This window comes from Thamnophis sirtalis, unplaced genomic scaffold, assembly GCF_051295495.1.
Source record: "Thamnophis sirtalis isolate CommonGarterSnake01/CBP01778 unplaced genomic scaffold, rThaSir2_p1.2 scaffold_7, whole genome shotgun sequence".
Taxonomy (NCBI): domain Eukaryota; kingdom Metazoa; phylum Chordata; class Lepidosauria; order Squamata; family Natricidae; genus Thamnophis; species Thamnophis sirtalis.
The window spans coordinates 2,142,592-2,168,459 of NW_028261387.1; the positions used below are offsets into that span (position 1 = coordinate 2,142,592).

Genomic DNA, 25,868 nt, shown 5'->3' on the forward strand with positions numbered 1-25,868 from the left:
AAGTTTGCCATGTTGCTTTATTTCGATTCATTAGCTTAATGTTGTATCAGTTGCTTTGCCAATGTAATGATAGCCCAAACATGCTTTTCATGTCTGCCTCTTTTCCCTACTCAATGCCTTTTAAGTAAGACGCACACACCTCCAAAGGAGATAGCGGCTATAATGTAAGATACTCTGTTGGTCCCATCACCCACCTGGCCCCAGCTGAACAAATACCACCCCAGGGTCCATTTCACAATTTTCAGGAGTAAGGAGTAAATGACTTACAATGCAAGAGGGGGGGGAGGGGAGGAAGGATGATATGATATATTGTTACAATTGCTCATTTATTATATTTAAACACATAATTTTCTACAATAAATTTTTTTACTTCCAAACAAGCTTGGCAGGAGATGTAAGCTCATTTTATTTTGGTTTATACTATCAATTTTGAAAATGAAGAAATCTACACATTCGACAGATTTATTTTACTAGGGAGGGGAAATTTTTGGAGGGAGGATAAATTGTTCTAACGTGTCAGAAACAGAAAGTAGTTGTTATAAAAGATGAAATTCTGGGTTATTTTGGTGTGTGTTTATGGGATACCCATATACACATTGAGACACATATAGCATAGTGTTCTGACCCCCCTCGTCCCACACCAACACACACTCTGAGCCAAAGATACGTTACGGCATTTAATTAACAGACAGACAGGTCCTTGGCAGCAAACCGGCACAGACAAGCTTGGGCAGCAATCCAGCCTGCCAAGCTCACCATAATGTTCTCCCACATTGGTTCCTGCATTGACTTCTGCAAAAGGGGCGTGTGCACAAGCTGTCCTTTTATAGTCTGGAGAGGAGCCTAATGACCACCAGCTGAGTGCAATTACCTCCTGTAACTGTGCAACTGTTCCTTATGCCTATTGGCTCTTCGGTGCCGGGCATCCAGGAACAACTCACTGCTGACGTCGGATCATACTCCCTTGTCTCCTCCCCACTGGTCCAAGGCTCAGGTGCCTCCTGGTGGCCAACCAGCCTCTCTGCGCCCTGCTTGGAATCGGAACCCTGTCCATATGCATCTTGAGTGTTTTGGAAAAAAATTGGAAGACATAATATGAAATAAATGGGAATGAAATATATCCTTAAATGAGTTTTTGGGGACTGGTGACAGAGATATTCTGTGTGAGCCTAATCGTAACCTGCCCCGTTTTATATGCCATTGCTCATTTCTGTTGCTCTGTTGATTCTGTTGATCTCTTAACTCCTTAAGTATGAATATTAATGGCCTAGAAAGATTGTGTTGGTGTTAGAGAAACTTGATTAAAGACTGCAACGCTGCCGAATGGAACTGTTTAAATCTACATAAATTACGAAAATGAGGTGTGGTTTGAAAAAAATTGGATTTGTTTTTTTTGGTAGCTATTTAGTTTAAGAGTTTCCAGCATATCACTCTTTGTACCAATGTTCCTGGATGGTTTTCTTCTTTTTATACGACAGGCTCGATACCGGAAGGAACAGACTCTGCTTAAGCAGCTGCCTTGTGTTCCCTTGGTGGAAAATCTGCTGAAAGATGGCAGAGATGGATGTGCGTTAGCTGCTCTGATTCATTTTTACTGCCCAGAGATTGTTAGATTAGAGGGTAAGTCTGCTTGATTACAATTAGCCTGTTAATCAGACCTTAAACTAGCCTGATTATTATTTTAATAATATTTTAACTGAATCTTTACTTATTTTCCCAATTTGTTCATTGATATTAAGCCAGAGTTCATCGGCTCAGGCATAACAGAATCATGCTTTAATTTCAAACCAGAATATTTGTGCTATCCTTGTTTGGCTTTGGTATAAAAATTCCCAGTTTAATGAACTGAGGTTTTATGAGGTTGGGAAGTTCAAAGTTTAATGAATTTATATGCCTCCCAATCCCGAAGGACTCCGGGCGGCTTACAGACATACATCTTTAAAAAAATAAAAGATTAAAAATAGAAAAGAGAAGCAGGTTAAAAAAGACACATCATGCACTCAATCTAGACAGGACAGGACCTCATTCATGAGGTCAACAGCCCCAGGCCTGCCGGAATAGCCAGGTCTTAGTAGACTTTCGGAAGGCCGAGAGAGTGGGGGGGGGGTCCGGATCTCTGGGGGTAGATCGTTCCATAGGGCCGGAATAGGAATAGGTGTCCTCACCAAACCAGTGCGGTTCAACTGAAAGTTTAACTCTCAATTTAAATAAAATTCACATTTAACTTTTTTTTCTGCGAGATTTTTATTGTGGCAGCATGTTTAATAAACTAATATTTGAAATTACCAGATATATTTTAAAAATTGACTTTTATTTGGGTGTGACAATAAATAATTCCTTAACAGAATGGCAACAGACTTTTCATAAGTCTCTGGCTTATAGCCCCCCCCCCTCCCAGTGCCTTTGCCATTCCTTCAGCATGATTATTGCTGTTCTAAATTAATCCCAGTTTTATATTTTTCTTCAACTATGAGAGAAACAAATGAACTGTAAGCATGATTAATAAAGGTTATTTTTATTAATAGCAGTTTAAAATCTGTACGTAAGTAAACCCCTCCCTCCCCCCAAAAAGTACAATTATAGAAATAAAGCTGATTGCCTCTTCACTATCTCATAGAGAAGATGAATGGGAAAAAGGCAATTTGGTTGCTTAGCAGTAAATAATTACTACTAAGTAGGTTTCCGCTGGTCAAAAGTCAGCAATTTAATGAAATTAACATGTGAATGGTTGCACAGGGCCAAGTACACCACTCACTTGTTCTTGCTTTCACAGAGGCATGTAAACAAATTAATAGGAATCAAGGATTATGATTAACAGTGCCGGCTGGCAACTACAAGGAGGAGGGCCTTTTCAGTAGTTGCTCCGACCCTTTGGAACGAGCTCCCCGTGGAGATTCGTACTCTCACCACCATCCAGGCCTTCCGCATAGCCCTTAAGACCTGGCTAGCCCGTCAGGCCTGGGGACAAAGATAGCCGCCCCTCCCGAATGATGAATGAATGTTGCTCATTATTTTACTTATATGTGTCTATGTCATTGTTTGTATTCCCCCTCCTGATTTTATGTGAGCCGCCCTGAGTCCTCTCAGGGAAAAGGGCGGCCTATAAATGTTAATAAAATTCTAAATTCTAAATTCTAACTGCCCTTGCAAATTGACTTCAAACCAGATTTTGCTATTAGTTTAGAATCCCTTTTTAAATGCACTCAATCCTAATGCAGTGTTTCTCAACCTTGGCGACTTTAAGTCCTGTGGACTTCAACTCCCAGAACCCCCCAGCCAGCATAGAATTCTGAGGGTTGAAGTCCACAGGACTTAAAGTCGCCAAGGTTGAGAAACACTACCCTAATGGTTGGTCAAGCCGTAGAAAAGTATCCCCCTTTCAGGTTTAAACTATTTATTTACTAAGAAGTGAAAGTGAATTGAAAAGCACATGGTGTTTTTGTGTCTTGATTTGTGAAGTATGTTTTTAGTATTAGATGTCGTCATTTCAAAGTATTGATATCTATTAATGTCTACCGAGCTGGTTTGGTGTAGTTAAGGCACAGGCTATAAACTGGGAGACTTTTGAGTTTTAATTTCATCTTTAATTTCATCTTAAATTTGGGGACCTTCAACCCGTCCCTTTCTCTCAGCCCTAAGAAGAAGCAGGAGGCAGTGGCAAACCACTTTGAAAACTTTGCCAAGAAGTTTTAAAACTCTTGTCCAGGCAGTCACCAGGACTCAAAAGCTGACTTGAAGGCAGCAAAAAGTCCAAAAGTATAATTCAACAAAATACAAGTCCATTGCTTTATTTTCTGCGTCTAGTAGTTCCATTGTTTACAAAATCAATAGTTTAAAGGAGTTTAGCTGACTGTGAATTGGCTTTGCTGTGAATAAAACCCTACATGAGGAGTCCTTGGCAAACGTTTCATTTAGATTTAGATTTAAAGTTTATTTATATGCCGCCCTTTTCCCTGGGGGGACTCAGGGCGGCTTACAACTTAAAAAGGGGGGGGGAGACAAACTTTTAACATATAAGACAAATACATAATTAAAACACAACATTCATACTATTCGGGCGGATTGTAGTCTTAACCCCAGGCCTGACGGGATAGCCAGGTTTTGAGGGCTGTGCGGAAGGTCTGGAGGGTGGTGAGGGTACAAATTTCCACGGGGAGATCGTTCCACAGGGTCGGAGCTGCCACCGAGAAGGGGCTCCTCCGCGTAGTTGCCAGTCGACATTGACCGGCAGATGGGACTCGGAGGAGGCCTAACCGGGGAGATCTAATAGGTCGTGTGGAGGTAATTGGCAGTAGGCGGTCTCTCAAGTTTCATCACCCAAACTAGGTAACATCCTATAGTACAGTGGTTCCCAAACTTGGCAACTTTAAGACTTGTGGACTTCAACTCCCAGAATTCTGGGAGTTGAAGTTCTGCTGGCTGGAGAATTCTGGGAGTTGAAGTCCACAAGTCTTAAAGTTGCCAAGTTTGGGAACCACTGTACTATAGTATATAGCATATTAGAAATGAATTCTGGTTTTCAATTTGTTTCTGAATATTGGGAATTGTAGAGCCACTGTCGTTTTTCTCCCTCTCCATCATATATAGATATCTGTTTGAAGGAAACCATGTCGCTGGCTGACAGTTTGTACAATCTGCAATTGATCCAGGAATTTTGTCAGGAATACTTAAACCAATGTTGCCATTTTGCACTGGAAGATATGTTGTATGCTGCATCTTCAGTAAAGGTAAACACGATGGCTGTAGTAGTTGGTTTATTCTCTCCAGAGCTGTGTAAATGCACCCAGGTGCTCCTACTGCTTTCCGTTGCTCTTCCATAATTAAACCATATAATCTATATTTTAATTTATTTTCCAACAGTGATTTATTAATTGCATAAATTTTCATTCCTATACCAACTCTGCTTTCTCCTGCATTGAATCAATTATCTTTCAATATTTGTGAATACGGAATACATTTTCTCAGTGTTTTAACGGAAGCGAATTAATTTTGTTTATCAAAACTTATGGTTTGCTATCAAAACTTAAACATACAATCTGGAATTATGCTAAGTCTTCAAAAGTACCAATTTGCCCACTTTCTTTTCAAAGGGGGGGGGGAGGAAAAATTATTCAGACACCATGACTGGAACTAACAGTGGGGTCTATTTGCATCTCACCTCTTTTTCTAATAAGTTTTCTTTTTCATGAATTGAAAAAAGGAGTTTTCTGTTTAATTGAAGGCAACACTATAATTGTATCAAGGTGATTGGAAATAACAAATACTTCTGGAATGGACTTGTCTATTTGCAGTCATGCGTTTTAATAGCCTTTAGATTTCCATTCCAAAAAGATGCTTAATCTCTTTAACTAAGGTTAAGTTAAGTTAAATAAGATTAAATCTGATGTACCTTTCCTGGGAACTGTGTCTCAGTGAACTATTACACACAGAGTTTGGGCTTATTTTCTGAATAAAGAAAATAATGTCTATCTGTTTAATCTCTGCTTGAGGGTGGAGTGTCTCTGCCATTTACTGTTGTATAAATTATTTTGTGAGACTTTCAGATTAAAAAGTAAAGATCTTTTCTGGCCTGGTTGAAATTTCACCACTGTTAATATTTCCTTAGACTTGCACATTTGAACTAATAGATATTATCATGTTAGCTTACTATAGTGAAGGCGTATGAGATGTTTAAATTGCCAAATTAAAAATAAAGCAATATGCTATGAAAAGTGATTTAATTTAAGCGAAATGTATGGTATACATGTACGGTAAATGAAATATAAAAATACAGCTAAATCCTGCCTAATGTATCTTGATAAATGAACTTGATTTTCTCTAAATGTAATTAATGTTAGGATATAAATATGACTTTATATATACTATAAAGTATGCCATGCTCATTTATTGAGGGTTAATTACTTGCAAATGGAGGAAGCAACTGATAATTTTCCAACTCTTCTTTGTGACACATGCCTCGCATAATAACCTGAATTCATCTTCCTCTAAAATATTAATGTTGAAAGAGCCCTGTTCAAAATCCTCTCTACTAAAAAGCCAGTCAGCCAGAATTATGTCAGTTCCAGTCATCACGCTTCACTCAACACTTAGACAAAACAGCCACACCTGTAGACTTTTAAAAGATTACCATTTTTTCTCCAAATTAATGCTAAAGTTGCTTCCATGTTACACCTTGTGTCAGTGCTTTCTTAAAGATAACAAATGATTGCAATGCCAAATTGGTTTTGTAGGAAAAAAGATCGCATGGCAAGCCTTCTCTTGAAAGGTATATCTCTCAAAGGATTCCCATTCATTCCCATCTTGGTTGAGCTGTGAAAATGATGTCTCAAATGTATCTGCAACAACAACAAAAAGTATCTGTAGGAAAGAAAATCCAGATGTTGGGCTGCCCTTGTGATATTTTAGGGCAGACAAAGAAAACCTCAGGCCCATAGTGTTGTCCGTTAAAGTATCCACATAGATCGTTTTTCCCTCTTGGAAATAAAAGAATAACCATGACTTCGTTGACCCTTGAAATGAAAATGACATGTATATGAACGTCAGTGGTGGGTTTCAAAACTTGTTTGAACCTACTCTGTGGGTGTGGCCTCCTTTGTGGGAGTGGCTTGCCGCCCATGTGACCGGATGGGAGTGGCTTGCCACCCATGTGACCGGATATGAAGATGCCGACGACACTTGTCAGAACCACCTTAAATTACCTCTCACACAGCCCTGGCACCCATAAGAATAGGATGTAAACTTGTTTTTTAAAAGGCATCTTTGGTTTGCGTTAAAACAACTTCAACACACGCGATGTTCTGATTGCACCACAAACGCAGTAGTCATCCTTACCTTTCACAGAGGCCCTGAGTTTTATAAATAGGGGCATGATAGTGTAGAATAATCATATCCAAGGACCAGTGGTGGGTTTCAAATTCCTACCTGTTCGCACCTATTCGGTAGAACCGGTTCGCCAAATCTACTGAACCGGTTAGAAGAGGTTCCACCAGTGGACCCGGAAAGCAGGCCACACCTACAGAGGAGGTCCCAAACTTTTTTGAAACCCACCACTGCTACACAAACATAGACACACACACAGACTGACAGAGAGCGAGAGAGAGAAAGAGAAAGAAAGGAAGAAAGAAAGAAAGAAAAAAGAAAGAAAATGAGTGAGAGAGAGATGAAAGAAAAAAGGGACAGAGAGACAAAAGGAAGGAAAGAGAGAGAAAGAAAGAAAGAAGAAAGAGAGAAAGAAAGAAAGAAGAAAGAGAGAAAGAAAGAAAGAAAGAAAGAAAGAAAGAAAGAAAGAAAGAAAGAAAGAAAGAAAGAAAGAAAGAAAGAAAACACATGGCCGGCAAGCCACTCCCACCAGGTCACATGGCCAGCAAGCCACTCCCACAAAGGAGGCCACACCCACAGAGTAGGTTCCAAAAACTTTTGAAACCCACCACTGCCTCCAACCCCCCATCCTTACATCACAAGCTGCTTTTAAAATAAATGGTTTTCAATATGATATCTCTATAAACAAATTAGAGGTTATATTGGATTTATGCAAGCATCTTGGATAACACTAAACAATAGTTGGAGTCTTTGCCTATTATATAAATAAAACATGTTCAATATAATGCATTTTTAGCAAAGAAAAAAAACCGTAATGATCCTTTTTTCCCCCCTTGAATGGTAAAATTTCATGATGTTTCCATTCCCTTTCGATATTGTGCTGAATATAAAGGCGGTGCATTTTTTTCCTCTTCCAATGCTATTTGAAGGTTGATAACTATGGCAACTAGATGCTTGTTTTCAGCTAAAGGAGACACTCACCGCATGTGAATGATCGTGTTGCTGCTTAGCCATCCTTTCCTCTTTTTGTTTCTCCCTTGATAAAAACTATTACTAAATTAGGAAGTCCTTGATCACGGGTTTCTTTTACTTGAATTGGAAGTCATCGTTATCAGTTTTGGAATATACTGGGCTCCTAAGCGTTAATTTGAAGTTGGTTTAAGACAGTGTTTCTCAACCTTGGCAACTTGAAGATGTCCGGACTTCAACTCCCAGAATTCCCCAGCCAGCGAATGCGAATGCTGGCTGGGGAATTCTGGGAGTTGAAGTCCGGACATCTTCAAGTTGCCAAGGTTGAGAAACACTGGTTTAAGATACCAGGAAGCTGGGGGATTTCCCCCCTCCCCTAAATTGGATGAAATGGAAAACACTGACTGGGTTCACAATTACAGTAAACCATAATATGGTTTATTTTCGACATTACGATGAATGAATGCACACATTGCAGCTTGTCATTATGTGCAAACCAGGCCATTGTGGTTTCTCCAGCAAACCCCCCATTACAACATTAAAGCATAACACTATATGAACATTGGCATTAGTAAATCTGAAACTCCTATGCAGTATTCTGTTAGGTCACAAAGATAAACACGAATAAATAAGTCTGAGCAAAGGCCTCATTTAGAATTTAGCTTATTAAGTCCTATAAAGAATTCTTAGAATTTGGCTTATTAAGTCCTATATAGAATTATCAGAGCTAAGCCAATGATTTTTTTCAGTGTTGAACAATATGGGTAATTATCAGGTTATTATCGTAGGAGTCCTTGAATGTGTGTTAAGACATACGTGTATTCTCAAATTGCTGGGATAGCAATAGCAGTTAGACTTATATACCGCTTCATAGGCCTTTCAGCCCTCTCTAAGCGGTTTACAGAGTCAGCATATTGCCCCCTAACAATCCGGGTCCTCATTTTACCCACCTCGGAAGGATGGAAGGCTGAGTCAACCTTGAGCCGGTGAGATTTGAACCGCTGAACTGCAGATAACAGTCAGCTGAAATGGCCTGCAGTACTGCACCCTAACCACTGCACCACCTCGGCTCTCAATGCAGGCAAAAATATGTGGCTTGGAAGGTAATCTCTTGATTAGAGAGCCTAGTCTGCATAGATACCTTGAACATGATTGGATAAAACCTGGCTTATTTGTGTTTGTAACAGATTAGCCAAAATTTGCCAAAACTTGCCAGTATTGTCCATCCATTTTTGATGGACTGCTGTATGTGACACAAGTACAACTATGATTGGTAACCTAGTCTATAGCTTCTCTGACAGTGGTAAAAAAATTTTAGAACCTCTTCTGTAGGTGTGGCCTGCTTTGTGGGAGTGGCTTGCCGGCCATGTGACTGGGTGGGTGTGGCCAACTTTTAAAATGTGGTGAAACTCACTTAACAACGCTCTTACTTAGCAACTAAAATGTTGGCTCACAAACTCTGGCATTTGAAGCATGCAAGTCTTAAAGCTGTCAGGTTACAAGACCCTTGCACCCCTAACCTTTAGGGGGAAAAACCCCCAGTGGTGTTCAAACTTGACAGCTTTAAGACTTGTGGACTTCAACTCCCAGAATTCCTCCTCTCGCTCTTCATCTTGATGATGTGCGGACGGATGGGGGGGAGGGAGCTGGAACCGGTTCTAAACGGCACAGTAGATTTGTGGAACCATCATCTATAGAAGAGGTTAGAACTGGCAGGAACCCACCCCTGGTCTCTGAGTTAGTATGAAGAAGCATGTAACCAAAACTGTGGTGCAATGGTGAGGGGGTGGGTGAATATCTATGAGGCCATGTGGTGACAAGCATGAAATATGGAAGATTGCAGCTGGAAATGTAGGAGTAAAGTACAGTGAAACAATGGATGAAATAAAAGAAAATAGATAACGGTGTGGGTCTGTGAAATTAGGAGAAAGGGGAAGATGTACAATATATCTCAATAAAAATGGTCTGATCTTGTTGAGTGGAGTTGTTGGATACTAGCATGGAAATGAAAATATAAAATTAGTTATGAATGGAAGAGCTAAGCCAGTGTTTCTCAACCTTGACAACTTGAAGATGTCCGGACTTCAACTCCCAGAATTCCCCAGCCAGCGAATGCTTTTCTTCCTTATTTGTGACTTTAATTTTTTACTATTTCTTATTTCCTTTCTGTGTTTTGATTGGCATTGTTTATCCTGTAAGGGAATGGTAGGATAGGTGTTATTTGTTTCGTTTTGTTTCGTTTTATTGAGCTTGTATGCCGCCTACTCCTGAAGGACTCCGGGCGGCTTACAATAAAACAAGGGAAGGGGATAATACACAAGACAACATATTAAAATATACAACAGTCACAATTTCCGAGGGGCTGGATATTTCGAGAGCCCCCCCGGCCTGCTGGAGCAGCCAGGACTTAACGGCTTTGCAGAAGGCCGGGAGGGTAGTGAGGGTCCGGATCTCCACGGGGAGATCGTTCCAGAGGGCTTATGGTTATGGTTCTGTTCATTTATATGAGTCTGTATGTGGGATTTTTTTTTTTATCCTGGGGTGATGTGTATAAACTCAGGAAAATAATACTAATTATTAAACAATCATCATCATCATGTCTAGCACCTACAGCAAACATTAATCTAATGCCATAAGTGGAAGGAGAGTTCTGTCTGAAACTTTACAGAAACTTACAGTTTCATGTGGTTTGAAAAATATGAATATTTTGGATATATAAATTGGGGAGTGATCTCTCCTCTTGCATTCGGATTTTTAGTAATGGTTCTTGCACAAAATTTGGTCTGGTTACTATCTCAGTACTGATACCATTAGTTTTGTTAATGTGGGTTAATGAGTGATCTAGACAAGTTTACTCAAAAGGATCTTCTAGGAAATGCCACTGAAGCGTCCCGGCGACAGGACTTAATATGCAATAAAAGAATGAGGCAAAATGTCCTGTTAAGAAGAATATGCAAGATTTACAGGGACTTTGTGTGATAGTCCTTGGTGAAGAATGCGATTTCTGTCGCTAAGTGTCACAGTCATAAAGTATGATGTCACATGACCACAATGCTTAGCAGTGGCACTGCCGGTTGCAGTTAAGTAAATCTTGTGCTTTCGTTAAGGATGACATCACATCATTTGCAACCTCGTTAGCTTCCCCATTGACATTACTTGTAGGAAAGCCAGCAAATAAGGTTGCTAATCAACTCACCTGATTGTGGGAGGCCATAACATCATAATTGCAAAATGTTTATGATCGTGTGTTCATGTGATTGTAGGAATGCTGTGACAGCCAGAATTTCAAGGACTGGTCATAAGTACCACTTGTTCAGCAACATCATAATTTCAAATTGTTACTGTATGAGTGGCTGTTAAGTGAGGATCACTTATAGATGCATTTAATTCTTCCGTAGTGTTTTCTCAGTCTGCTGCCTTCTAACTGATTTCCACTCTGCTTTTGCCTTTACAAAACAGCTCTGAATTGTATGCACAAGTAGAGAAGAGGGAGAGGGAGAGGGAGAGAGGGGTTAGCTTAACCTGACAGATTCATGTGATACTTGCCAAGTGATGTTTTGCTCTACTTTTTATCTGGGTGATAAAAGTCATAATCAGAAGTTATTCTGCAGGACCACATATGTTTCAAAAACGATTCAGAATTGCTTCCAACTCAACATGATCAGAACATCTTTATGCTGCTCAGTAGAACAGCTGATCTTTCAGGCTTTTCCAGAAACTTGATAAAATATACAGCGGTTGATTCTTGATTCTTTTTCCGTTACTATTCTTTTTAGGCCCACCGGAAAAGCCTGTAAAAAGTCAGGCTGCTTTATTGAAGAGCAGAGAAGTGTTTGTAAAAAGGTTTGAATTATTTCATCCAAATGTATGTTGAGGATAACCTTAAACCTTGGCTGTGATTCAAGGTTCAAAACAAGTGAGCAAATAGTATATAATGCAGTGTTTCTCAACCTTGGCAACTTGAAGATGTCCGGACTTCAACTCCCAGAATTCCCCAGCCAGCGAATGCTGGCTGGGGAATTCTGGGAGTTGAAGTCCAGACATCTTCAAGTTGCCAAGGTTGAGAAACACTGATATAATGGCTTTCAAAATCTCTGCATTCCTGATACAACAAAGGGGAATCAATTGATAGATAATTTAAATAGTGTGTTTTCGACGAAGGCAAACTTCCATAAGTTCATGTGAACAAGAAATTAATTTTGGATGGGTTTTTCCTTCAGCAATTCTTTTTTCCCTTTGGAAAATCTGACCCTGGATTTCAGACTTTGCAACAAAACTGATCCCATCATTCGCTTAGTGTTGTTGCTCTTTCGATTAAAACCGTTGCCCAGTCCAGAACTCTGGTTATCAGGAAGAAATGCCTGGATAATTACAGATTAAGTTAAGGATTATGAGGATTCTGTATTAAACAGCTTCATCATTGCCAATGTGTGCAAATAACTGACATTTCTTGTTGTTCCCTTCTTCTGTTCTGTTAATAGGTTTAACTGAAGGTTATACAACGTGCTGCACTTCAGATGCTTTGAACTTCAGCTCTCATTAACTTCACCCAGTAGGGGATTAAGGAAATCTTGTGTTGGCTGGGGAATTCTGGGAGTTGAAGTCCATCAACATCTGAAAGTTTGTTGAGTCTGAGAAACAGTGCTCTAAAATAATCCGAATGGTAGCAGATGGTTTATTTCTGATTTAAAGTTTGCCATTGTAGTTATCGCGTCGAATATCCAATCCTTTTTACTCCAAGGTTATAATGGTGGAGAGCCTAGACTCCATGAATTCTTTTCTTCGGAACTTACATATTAACACCAGTATCTTTTATTTACAGAGTAACTATTTAGTGTTCATGGCAGAACTGTTCTGGTGGTTTGAAGTGGTGAAGCCATCATTCGTCCAGCCCCGAGCTGTAGGTCATCCACAAGGTGATTTTTTTTCTTTTTCTTTTAGTTTCTGTGATCTTCTGATCAGCTTCTGTTGTTTAACATGGAACATACGGTGTTTCTGAAGTGGTGAATTATAGAAGCCTACACTGTTCAAGGTCTAGGAATATAACTTATTGAAGCCCTGCTTTTATTTTATGACAAACAACAAGAGGTTCCGTGGTAGATCATGCGTTCTTCAAGCAGAAGATTCCAGGTTGAATCCTGGCGCCTACACACGTTCTTGTCTTTTTTTTAAGGGGTCAAGAAGGCTTTGCATGAATTAAAGCAGGAATACTACCAAGGCGGACAGTAATAGTTTATGTATAACAATAATGTAACTCAGTCGAGAAAGCTTCGTGAGTTTACTTGTGCATCTCATCATGTCTTGGCTTGTGCAACCTCAGTGCTTTAAGGGACAATGATGTCCCTTTGTATCCAGATCTCTGTACCGCCCTATGATTTATATTATGTCCTTTTTGCTTACTAAAGTAGAACTTCAAGTAAGAGCATTCAAAGAACCCTGTTGTTGTTTCTAGCATATATCCTGCTTGGTTTCAGGATTTGCTTGTTTGTGAACTGCATTCCTTCAGTTCACACAATTAAGCTGTCAATCCATGATGGAACAAGGAGTTGTATTTCCTCTCATTATAGAACCTAATCCTGACTTGGACTGAGGAGGAGTACTTGGCCCAGCAAGTTAACTTGTAATGTGGAGCAAATTTTGCATTAATGGTTTAATAGAGAGCTCCCAGTTGAAAAAAAGGTTGCCAATCTCACTTCAATGTTTTCATCAGCTCCTAAACGTAATTGATAACAAAGTGAGATAGGCAGCTAAATGAGATGAGGTACCTAACAGGTATATACTGGGACCAATTGAATTTTTATCTATGTCAGTGTTTCTCAACCTTGGCAACTTGAAGATGTCCGGACTTCAACTCCCAGAATTCCCCAGCCAGCATTCGCTGGCTGGGGAATTCTGGGAGTTGAAGTCCGGACATCTTCAAGTTGCCAAGGTTGAGAAACACTGATCTATGTCATCATTTCTACAACTTTAAATGTGTGAAATATTTATCTTCTGTGCAGCTGAATCTCCAATGGAAGCGTCTTCTGTTCCTCCTACAAATGCCAATCAGAGAAGTTACCCAGGTGTTTTGCATGATTCTGATCTGATAACCAGGTATCAGCTCTGTTGAGCATATCTCTCAATCTTTTTTCTTCCCTTATTTTCCTTTTCCCTTCTCTCAATGAACTGTGCAAAATACTGTATATGCTTTGCTCTTTGGAGTATCGTAGAAAAGGCAATGAATCTTGCCATGCTCTCTCATTGATGTGGAGAAGGCCTTTGTATGTTACAAAAAAAAGTGAAGGTGCCAGAATTAAAGATATGCAAAATGCTAGTGTCCTCTCCTCAACAGGTTAAGGAGATAACATGTAAATGCATATGCCATAGGATGTATGGTGTATCAATCATTAAGATGTCAGGACAGAAGATGGCTATATCATCTAGGAACTGATGTGCTGCTGTCTTATAAATAATATTTTATTAAGCTTCTAAACTACATCCAAGGTTTCACTTTCAAAACTAGTGATTTATTGAATTTCAGTGTCATTCCAATGCTGATTAGTTATTCTACAGAATTTATTCTAGCTGAAATCGATAGTGTTCCTTCTAGAATACGAAAAGCTTGTTGAGTATCTGATGGGTTTATATTTTATCATCAGTAGAATTTTATATATATTTTTGGAACCAAATTGTTGTCCGAGATGCAAAAGAAGATCAGTCCTACCACATATCATATTTAATAGTTTTTCACGTCTCACAAAAAGTTAGCCTGGGTTTATAAGAATCTGAAACTATATTTCTATCCATCCTACTTTATAATTTATCTAGGAAGCCAAGTGATATGCTAATTAGAATTATTAAGCCTACATTCAAGTAGCCACTTCATTTTACAATTCATGTGTAACAGTAGGCCAGGGACTGTCTCTAAGCCTTACAAAGCTTAAAAGTGAGGGATATCCTATAAATAATGTGAGTATTAATTGAAATATCGTATAATATAGAAACCATTAATACATAGAAAAGGCTTAAAATGCCATAATATTTGCAACATAGGCGGTATTTGAAGAGTATGTGCTATTGTAGTGAAGATAACAGATTTCTTAGGTGTGATGGTTCTATATGATCAGAAAATGATCTGCATTGAATTAAACAAAATGCTCATATAGATTAACATAACAATGCTATTATGCTTTATCAGGGGGCAAAGATTACACTGATTTGTTTTAATAAGGAAAAGGAATCCTCCTGATTTATTATTCATTAAGAAGGACATTGGAGCATTGAAATTGATATTGTCCCTTTCTAGTTTTGAATAGGGTTTTTCTAGCTGGGCAGTACTAATGATTTATGATGTTGCCTCGTGTTTTTATTTTTGTGATTCAAGTGGAGTATATGTTTTCTATAATTAGTTGCAATTGAAGCCTTGTATACGGAAGAAGAATAAATAAATAAATGGTACAAGATTGCTTTTTGACACTGCTCTGGACTGTTTTTCAAGTGACAGTCAGAAGTGAAGACACCCAAACAGAAAACTAACAAGTGGTGGGTTTTCTCATTTTTTTTTTCAGTGTGGGGACTTCAACTTTCATACCATCTCATCAGATTCCTCCTCCTCCAAGGCACACACAGCAACAGCCCTACTCATCACTGCCAGGTACCGACATGTAACTGAGTGACTGGATTTTAGGCTATTCATGTTCTGCTATTTCCTTATCCATCAAAAGAGACTGTTTTCTTAGAATCACAAGTAGTCTTCATGAAACACTGCAACGCATGACTTAGAACAGTGTTTCTCAACCTTGGCAACTTGAAGATGTCTGGACTTCAACTCCCAGAATTCCCCAGCTGGCTGGGGAATTCTGGGAGTTGAAGTCCGGACATCTTCAAGTTGCCAAGATTGAGAAACACTGACTTAGAATTACAGGCAGGCCTAGACATACAAACGCAAGGGACCCCAAAATTTCTGTTGCCCAGTGAAACATTTAAGTGAATTTTGCCAAATTTTACAATCTTTTTTTTTTTGCCACAGTTGTTAAGTGAATCACTTGCAGGTGTTAGGTTAGTGACACGGTTGTTAATAGCAATAGCAATAGCAGTAGACTTATATACCGCTTCATAGGGCTTTCAGCCCTCTCTAAGCGGTTTACAGAGAGTCAGCATATTGCCCCCAACAACAATCTGGGTCCTCATTTTACCCACCTCGGAAGGATGGAAGGCTGAGTCAACCCTGAGCCGGTGGGATTTGAACCGCTGAACTGCTGATCTAGCAGTAGCCTGCAGTGCTGCATTTAACCACTGCGCCACCTTGGCTCTGTGAGTCTGGCTTCCCCATTGACTTTGCTTGCCAGAAGGTCGCAGAAAATGATCTTGTCACCCACAGGGCACCGCAACCGTCATAAATATGGACCAGTTGCCAAGCATCTCAATTTTGATCACGTGGCCCTGGGGCAATGCTGCAGCAGTCGGGAGTGTGAAAAAGGGTCATAAGTCACTCTTTTCATGGCGGTTGTTAACTTTGAATAGTCACTAAATCAGTGTTTCTCAACCTTGGCGACTTTAAGTCCTGTGGACTTCAACTCCCAGAATCCCCCAGCCAGCATAGCTGGCTGGGGAATTCTGGGAGTTGAAGTCCACAGGACTTAAAGTCGCCAAGGTTGAGAAACACTGCACTAAATGAACTGTAGTGAGTCAAGGACTATCTGTATTAAAATTATGTTTTATTTTTTATTTATTTTCCTTTAAAAAAAGAGGGGGTGCAGATGACCACCTCTCGACCACTCTCAGTTATCGTCCAAAGAAATGTTAGGTTATAGGCCTTAATTGGCCCAGAGTCATTCCAATAATTTTATGGCTAAAGTAGAATCTGCTTTCCCATTCCTAGTGGGATACCCAGTTCAGTATGCAATTCTAGACCATTCAAATCATTATCGAAAATGACAACACCCCAGCCCTACACATCTGGGTTTAGAGTGCAGTCATTGAGGGGGAGAATGCTTCTATGTATGATCACTCTTCGTACAGTTGTGGATTCTGGGGGAAAACAGACCCTGAAGCCTCTTAGTAGGGTAGAAAAGTGGTGGTTTATGAAAAGAGTGAAGCGGGACTGGAGAAGAGGTGAATGGAAGTGAGGAAAAACAAGGTTGGGTAATCAAAACAACTTTGCAGTTCTCATCAGATGTTTTGCCAAGCTGCATGCATCACACTTCCTTTGTTCCTGGCCTAGGACTGCGGTATTATAAATGCATATTTAATTTATGTAGCCTGCTTTATAAATCAGGAGGGGCAAAAAAATTCATTCCAATTCAGTTTATATTTTCTTTTTAAAACTTTCCAAATAATTATTCTTATGTAGCATTCTGTATTGATTTTAAATAGGTGGCATTAAAAGATCAACATCTATGTCCTACGTGGATGGATATGTAGGAACATGGCCCAAAGAAAAAAGGTAAGATGTTTGCTTATTGTGGATTAATTGCCTCATATAATGAATTAGGTTATTCTTTAATAATTTTCCAGGTGTCATCTCTAAAGTGTCATCCTTGCAAGATAATCATTGCTTATCTTTAGTCACATTTAATAGTCATATCTTGAATAGGGGGTTAAGATTATAGCTCGTTTAGTTTGAAGATACCGTAAAGAATATTATTCTTTAATTCCAACTTGTTGGAATATTTAAACTTCAATATTGATTGTTCTAAGATTTTCTTAATCTTAAAATCCCTTTTAGGTCTTCAGTCCATGGGGTTTCATTTGACATTTCTTTTGATAAAGAAGACAGCCTCCATATGACACCTCCAAACAGAGGAATTACGAGATCTATTAGTAATGAAGGCCTTGTACAGAATGCCAACCGTATGCCCAGACACGTCAAAAGGAATATATCATTCAAGCCTCTGGATGATGAAGAGGATAGTGAAGATTCTGAAATAGAAAAGGATGAAGAACTTTGCAGTGATCTAGAAGCAGAGAGCAATCAAAGAAATGCCAACCAGTTTAACACGTACACCTTACGAAATGGAGCATTGCGAAACAGGTTGGTTACTACTGATGAATTCGACAATCAAATAGAGACACCGAGCATTGAACAGGCGTTGCAGATTATCCATGACAGTGAGGAATCCGCCAACGTCACTCCACCGGCGCAATTCACAAATGGGTTTTTCCTTCACAACAAAGAGATGAGCATCCTAAACTCAAACATAACCCCGAATCAGAGTGGCCCTGATATTATCGCAGACACAAAAGATGTCCTCAGTCCTGTGACTGATAACACAGAAGTAGACACTGGAATACATGTCCCTTCAGACATTCCAGAGACCCTGGATGAAGATTCTACTTTAAGGGATTATACGGTCAGCCTGGATTCTGATTTGGAAGAATCGTCCCGTTTTCTGCAGGAATCTGACAGCAGAGGCATCAACCACAAGGAGCAATTGAGTCCTTGTCCAAGCTCGATAAGTACCAAATCTCAAGCCGGCAGCAGTCCGTCTTCAAGTTCAGGAGTTAGGATGACCAGCTTTGCAGAGCAGAAATTTAAAAAGATGAACCCCACCGACAGCAGAAGCAGTGGAAGCAGTTCTCAGAAAACCACCCCGGAAGGTTCTGAGATGAACATCCCGCACGTCGTTTCTTGGGCTCAAATCCCAGAGGAATCCCCTCTCCCTCAGGGAAGGGACACCACGCAGTTGCTGGCTTCTGAGATGGTGCAGCTGAAGATGAAGCTGGAAGAGAAGAGGCGAGCAATCGAAGCCCAGAAGAAGAAGGTTGAGGCAGCCTTCACCAAGCAGAGGCAAAAAATGGGGAGGACAGCATTCCTTAATGTTGTGAAAAAGAAAAGCGACGGGAGTTCGCCCCTTCGGGAAGAAGCCGCTGGAGCAGAGGGTGAGAAAGTGTTCACTGACAACAGTGAAGCGAAAGAAAAGGAAAACCAAAAGCCGGGTGAAGAACTGAAGAAGACTTCTGAGGTCCTGAAGGTAAGCAGTGAAACTCCCTCGGTGACGTGGCTAAAGCCGCCAAACACCCCAGCTGATGCCGAGAAGCAATCTAATTTGGTAAGCCCTTCGGAAGAGAATTTAAACGAAGGCGACCTTTTAGAATACACAAAATCCATCGAGAAGCTCAACTCTTCTCTCCATTTCCTGCAACAGGAAATGCAACGCCTGTCACTTCAGCAGGAGATGCTACTGCAGATGAGGGAACAGCAAGCTTGGGTTATTTCACCTCCTCAACCTTCCCCTCAAAAACAAGTTCGGGAATTGAAACCTCCAGCGAAGCTCAGCGGATCGTCATCTCCCGTTGTCCCGTTTTCCGTAGAAACACCTCGGCCTTCCCACCAATCCCCACAGCCGTCTTCTAGGAAGAATTCGTCTCTCCCGTGTAAAATACAAAGGATCCCAAGGCCAAATGAACTGAAAATCACGCCTCTGAACCGCACGTTGACTGCCCCGCGCTCTGTGGACAGCCTTCCACGGTTGAGAAGGTTTTCTCCAAGCCAGGTTCAGACTAGATCGTTTGTCTGTTTTGGGGACGATGGTGAACGGAAGCCGACTGAGGTAAAAAACGCAACTGAAGAGGCTTCCGACAAGGAAGAGGCAGGTGAAAAGGATGCCGAGAAGGAAGAGACCGGAGAGAAAGTTGAGCAGAAGTCAGAAGAAGAACAGATGAGACCTCTGGAATCCATGGTATCTGAAGTATTGTCACAGCCTGTTACGGAAATTGTCTGCCTTACTCCGAACGAAGAGCCTCTGAATCCGCCGGTGTTGCCCCCGCCTAAAACTGTGAGTCTCATAGAAGTTTCTCTCACAGATCTGAAGCCACCAGAAAAGTTAGAAGACTCGATTGAAAAATCAGACGGGGAGAGTGACAAAGAACAAGCAGAGGATGACCAGAAAGTCTGCTGCGGATTCTTCTTCAAGGTAAGTGAGTGTGATATATCACAATCTGTTTGGACAATTGAGTTGTAGGGTAGACTGCATCAAATAATGCAATGTGGGGGAAAAAATGAATATTTTGAATATTTTTCACTCATTACAGGTAGTCCTCAACTTACAACTGCAACAAAGCCCCAAATATCTGTTGCTAAGCAAGACAGTTAAGTGAGTTGCGCCTCATTTTATGATCTTTTTGACACAATCGTTAAGTGAATCCCTGAAGTTATTAACTGAATCATGAGGTTGTTAAATGAATCTGTCTTCCCCCATGGACTTTGCTTGTCAGATGCGACCTGGAAAGGTTACAAATGATGTTCACATGTTCCTTAGACAGTGTAAACATAAATACATGCCAGTTGCCCATTGATTGAATTTTGATCACGTGACTATGGGGATGCTACAAACAGTCGTAAGTGTGAAAATCAGTCATAAGTCACTTCTTTCAGTGCCGTTGTAGCTTCAAACCAGAGGCGAGGTGGCGCAGTGGTTAGGGTGCAGTACTGCAGGCCACTTCAGCGGACTGCTATCTGCAGTTCGGCGGTTCTAATCTCACCGGCTCAAGGTTGACTCAGCCTTCCATCCTTCCGAGGTGGGTGAAATGAGGACCCAGACTGTGGGGGGCAATATGCTGACTCTGTAAACCGCTTAGAGAGGGCCGAAAGCCCTATGAAGCGGTATATAAGTCTAACTGCTATTGCTAAACAGTTACAAAACAAATAATTTGGCCTCGCGGCCTTCCAAAAAGCCACCAAAACCTGGCTGTTTCGACAGGCCTGGGGTTGCTAAATCAGGTCCAACCCCCAGCTAAGCCAAATGTATGTTGCGTTTTTTAAATTGTTTTTGTTTCTTTCCCCTATTTGTAATTTTATTTCGTATTTGTAAGCCACCCGGAGTCCTCCGGGATTGGGCGGCATATAAGCTCATTAAATTACGAACTAATTATTAATTAATTGTAAGTCAAGGACTACCTGCATTGCTCTTTGTAGTAGTTTTTCAAAGATCATATTGCATTTAAGATGTTTGAGGAAAGCAAGAATTTTTAGAAATAGATTAATTCTAAAATAACAGGGATTTTGTTTCTCTGATGGTTAGGTTTCCCAGCTATGTTCATACTAATTCTATCTCTTGATACTACGTGGAACTTTACTTAAGATCATGGCCACCTTTCCAGAGAACAACATTTAAAGGAGCAAGAAGAAAAAAAGCATTATGTTTGTTTAATGCACCTTATTTTGAACTTTTCGTAGGCAAAACAAGATGGGAACAGGGCAGTTTTCATTTCAAATTTTCTAGCATAATTGGGGAAGTGGTAGGGCAGTGGTTCCCAAACTTGGCAACTTTAAGACTTGTGGACTGGCTGGAGAATTCTGGGAGTTGAAGTCCACAAGTCTTAAAGTTGCCAAGTTTGGGAACCACTGTGATAGGGGAATTATATGAGGTCAATAATGTTGCCCTGCCTGGACCTTAAATGACAATTTCAAAAAGTTCTTCATTGTTACTAGGATGATCAAAAACCAGAAAATGACATGGCCGTGAAACGGGCAGCGTTATTGGAGAAGCGGTTGAGAAGAGAAAGAGAAACGTTACTTCGAAAGCAGCAATTGGAAGCAGAGATGGAGCATAAGAAAGAAGAAACAAAGTGAGATTAAATGCATACACTAATAATTCTGAAAAAAAGAAATATTAATTTTTAAAGTTTGGTCTATTAAAATCAACCCCCTTTATGATTAGCCTCATTAATCAAGTAAAATTCCATATAATTTACTTATGAAGAAGTCAGTTTTTACAGACTTCCGTAAGACTCAATTTAGCCAAAATACAGTGACTAAACGTGACTGATATAGTAATTAATATTAAAATATTTTATATGTCGGATCAAGTGCGGGTGATTAAATAAGGCTGGAATGTACCACCATGCCCTCAGCATGGAGACGTTTTTTAAATAATAGACAAGTTTAAAGATATCAGCAAATTTGATTTTTATTTTTATTTTTGCCTCATCATCAGAGCACATTACACTCAAGGTTGCAAGTTCTTATATTTCCTTTACTGTTTTTAAATATGAGTAGAAATTTGGCAGTACTAGCCATATAAGTTAGCAACCAGAGAATTTTGAATTTTCTAAATAGCAGTTGTTGAGCAAATTAGCATCTGAAGCAATCATTTTATTCGGGTTATTCTCACTAGGACCGTGCAAATTATTAGAAAATTATTCAGAAGTGATTGGAATTTTAATCACATCATCTCTCTTCTGCTCATTAAATCAGGTCGTTTTTTTCAGGTTTCCATGTTAAGATTTGCATTAATTTATTACAGTTGATTCATTAGGCTTATATTGATTGATTATGTGTCATTAAGTCCTTGACTGTTAATGACCACTCGCTAACAGATAGATTTTCTCCATGTTGATCTGCCCATTTCAAGGTCTTTCTGATCTTCTAACGGTGCACCTATCACTATGTAATTGAGTCAATCTCCTCTCTTTTCTTTCTCCTATGGTGGCAATAGAACCATCTCTAGAGAAGTAGGCCTTCATATAATGTATGAAGCTATTTTGAGCCTGGTCATTCATGCCCCAAGTTAGAAGTCTTGGTTGATTTGTTTTCATGGGTCATTGGTTTTTGGCTGCCATGCTATTCACCACATCAAAGCTCAAAAGCATCAGTGCCTCTTCTTAATCTGCTTCATGGAGGCCTGAAAAGACAGCGAACATCTTCTGAGCCATTTTCAAACTTCTTCTTCTTGTTCATTCACTAAGTCATGACCCCATGGACGGTAGCACAGCAGGCTCCCCTCTCCTCCACTCTCTCCTGGTGTTTGCCCAAATTTATTTTCATTGCATCAATGACATTATCTGATCATCCCATCCTCCGCTGTTCCCTTCTCCTTTTCCCTTTAATCGTGTCCATAGCATAATTCCATATTATTCGTGTCCATAGCATAATTCCATATTATTAACAGTTTTGGAAAAAAAATCAAAAGATTCCACATTCAGATGTTTTTGGGGAGCTGTTTGTGTTTAAAAATCAAAGAGATTATTTCAATGTCAAGAACACACTTTCAAAACAAAGAATGAACGTTCAAAAATTGTGCACATCACGGCTTCTTTATAGCCTTGGCCCATGGATTTATTTTCGAACTCTTCACAAGAAACACATTCGTTTATTATTTCCATCCATATTTAGCCAATTTATTTCATAAGCGTTCATTTTTCTTTAAAAACCCGTAATACTTTCTATTTCAGTTTACCAATTAATCCCCTCACTTTGCTCAAGCTGAAATCTGCTTAATGTAACAGAGAAGTGGTTCCCAAACTTGGCAACTTTAAGACTTGTGGACTTCAAGGTTGAAGTCCACAAGTCTTAAAGTTGCCAAGTTTGGGAACCACTGTAATAGAGAAATGGTTATCAACATAATGAATTAAGATGTACTGCTCTTCAGTTCCCATAATCTCCAATCAGTATAGTTGGCTAGAATGCACCAAATTTGAGATGGCTGCTCCACACCATTTTCAGTTCTTCTGCATGCCAACTTTTAGGAGGATGTTTTTTTTATCCAATATGTCTAATTGCAAAGTAATAATATGCTTCCACATGGAAAATTCAGTATTCCAAAATGTATTTTATACCCAATTAAAAAAAATATAGTATTTCAAATAACTAATTTCTCTTTAACTCTTATGCAAAATAAGTAATATGATTCTCATAGGTTCAATGATTGATATCACAATGCATCATTTGTAAAAATTGGCTCTTAAGGGAGTGTCTGAATCTTTAGACAGTAACACTAAAGCTGTTGTTCCAGTAACTTTTAAGTGGGTGAAATGATGCATCATAATGCAACACTTTTTGAGCCACGATACTTCAAATGGGCTAATTTACAGAATGCATCTAAAATCTGAAGCCCATGATTCCTGCGGAATTCAAATTTGGCAAATTTTTTAAATGGATTTATAACATCAAAAATATCATAAAACAAGTTAATGACATAATACAAAATGTCTTAAAATATTTCCTATGCTGATACCTGGCTGTGCCTGTATAGTTCAGCGTGGGCTAATTTCAAGGCAGATAAATCTCCGAATGTATCCCAACTTTTCCAGTGAAGGCAGAACATTAGGAGTTCTGTCACTGTTGAAGGCATTGAAGAATCTGCTAAGGAAAATATGTCTTGGAAGGAGATCTCGTTAGGTCAGGAGGTGTATAGTATGCATCACTTGTGATCATCAGGAGTGTTCTTATGAAATAGGATTTAATAATCATGATATTGAAATTTCAAGGAGGAAGTCCGAGGAAGAACGTCAGAAGAAGGAAGACGAAAGGGCACGGCGAGATTTTATCAGACAGGAATATATGAGGCGAAAGCAACTGAAGCTAATGGAAGACATGGACATTGTCTTGAAACATCGGTCTCATTTTTCCAAACAGAAGAAGGCCCGTCCAAAATCCATTCATAGGGATCACATTGAGTCACCTAAAACGCCAATCAAAGGTCCTCCAGGTAATAGCGTCTTCCAGAAGAAGACATACTGTACTTGCGCCCCTGTACCAAGCGAGAGCACTTAAGACTCCTATACCGCTTCGCGGTGCTTTTTCAGCCCTCTCTAAGTGGTTTCACAGAGTCGGCGTATTGCCCCCAACAATCTGGGTCTTCATTTTACCAGTCTCGGAAGGATGGAAGGGTAAGTCAACCTTGACCCTGGTGACATCGCTAAATTGCGACCAGGCAGCAGGCGACAGAAATGGTTCCACCACAAAACCGCGGTCGACGGTTTAGTGGACCGCGGTTTTGTCGTGCCATGGACAGAAATAGCCTGCAGTAGTGTATTCTATCCACTGCGCCCCACGGCTCTTTCCCCTTGGGTTAAAATAAGAGCATATAATTTTCTAGGATCTATTAATCCATAAACCCTCTTAAACCTGTTCTACTTTTTCCTTTCTTTCTTAAATCCGTTCTACTTTTTTTTTTCTTTTATGGGGCTTAAATGTTTCGGGGGGTAGACTGTTTCTTTTTTAATGGACACATTTAAAATTACAACAGCGCTTAAAAACTTGAAAACCCTTTTGAATTTTTAATATTTCTGCACACAAGTATGACCTAAAACACAATCTGTTTCCACATGCGTTATAGATAAAAGGAACCCAATTGATGAGTCAAAAGCATTACACTTGTTCACTTATTTGTTGATGAAAACGATCTAATGTTACTTACTTGTGAGTGACAAAAATATGCAAACTTTTGCTTTCAGTAATCCCATCCCCAAGGAACAATTCATTAAAGCCAAAAAATTCTCTTTTGGTTTCATCCATGCAGAGAACATTATTCAATAAACAGGTTTCTGGCTTTTCCTTGTGGTTTTTCGTACATGGCTGACAGGCAACCGTGTTCTCTTTAGAGAGTAATGGCTTTCTCCTTCAACGCTGCCACGCACATCATCATTGTTCAGTGTTCTCCAGATGGTGGCAGAGAAAGTAGTTATTAAACATCAATACAGCTTCCTTTATGGATAGTTTGCAGGATATATCTTGGTTACAGGTAGTCCTTGAATTACAAATGTAACGGAGCCTGCCCATGCCATTCGCAACTCAAGGATTCGTGGGAGTGAATCTCATACCTTTAACGGGATCACTCCTTTTGCCCACACCTTCACTAATCAAACACAAGGGTCCAAGGTATTTCAGGGTGGACAAGGAAATGGGAGGGGGCTAATGATGGAAGAGGCCACATGCATAAGACCACCAAAGCCCCCCTGATCCACTGAAATACCTCATGCTTCCCACAATTGCTTTTTCCCTCCCCACCCATCCTGCCACTCCAGGTCACTCACCATGCAAAGATCTAGCAAGCAGCCTTCTCTCCAGCCCCTCGCCCGCATTCACCCCTCTGCAGTTCCATCTAGGCCTTCAGAGGCCTTGCCCAGCATGTTACAGGCCAAAATGTTGGTTATTACCTTTAAAGCCCTACATGGCTTAGGGCCAGCGTACCTTCGAGACCGCCTGCTGCCACATACCTCCCAGCGACCGGTGAGATCCCACAGATTGGGCCTCCTTCAGATGCCGTCAGCCAGACAATGTCGGCTGGTGGCTCCCCGGAGGAGGGCCTTCTCTGTGGCTGCTCCGACCCTTTGGAATGAGCTACCCCCGGAGATCTGGACCCTACCCACTCTCATGG

General features: G+C 40.1%; 1 protein-coding gene across 1 annotated transcript in view; it reads left to right on the forward strand.

Moving 5' to 3' along the window:
* CAMSAP2 (calmodulin regulated spectrin associated protein family member 2) overlaps positions 1-25,868 on the forward strand; it is a 71,924-nt gene that overhangs the window by 41,001 nt on the left and 5,055 nt on the right. The window contains exons 6-14 of the mRNA XM_087719193.1: positions 1,479-1,620; positions 4,588-4,727; positions 12,611-12,704; positions 13,788-13,881; positions 15,336-15,421; positions 17,143-17,212; positions 17,495-19,682; positions 21,200-21,336; positions 23,977-24,197. Of these exons, the coding sequence (XP_087575319.1) occupies positions 1,479-1,620; positions 4,588-4,727; positions 12,611-12,704; positions 13,788-13,881; positions 15,336-15,421; positions 17,143-17,212; positions 17,495-19,682; positions 21,200-21,336; positions 23,977-24,197 (3,172 nt within the window). The remainder of the gene's footprint in view (positions 1-1,478; positions 1,621-4,587; positions 4,728-12,610; positions 12,705-13,787; positions 13,882-15,335; positions 15,422-17,142; positions 17,213-17,494; positions 19,683-21,199; positions 21,337-23,976; positions 24,198-25,868) is intronic.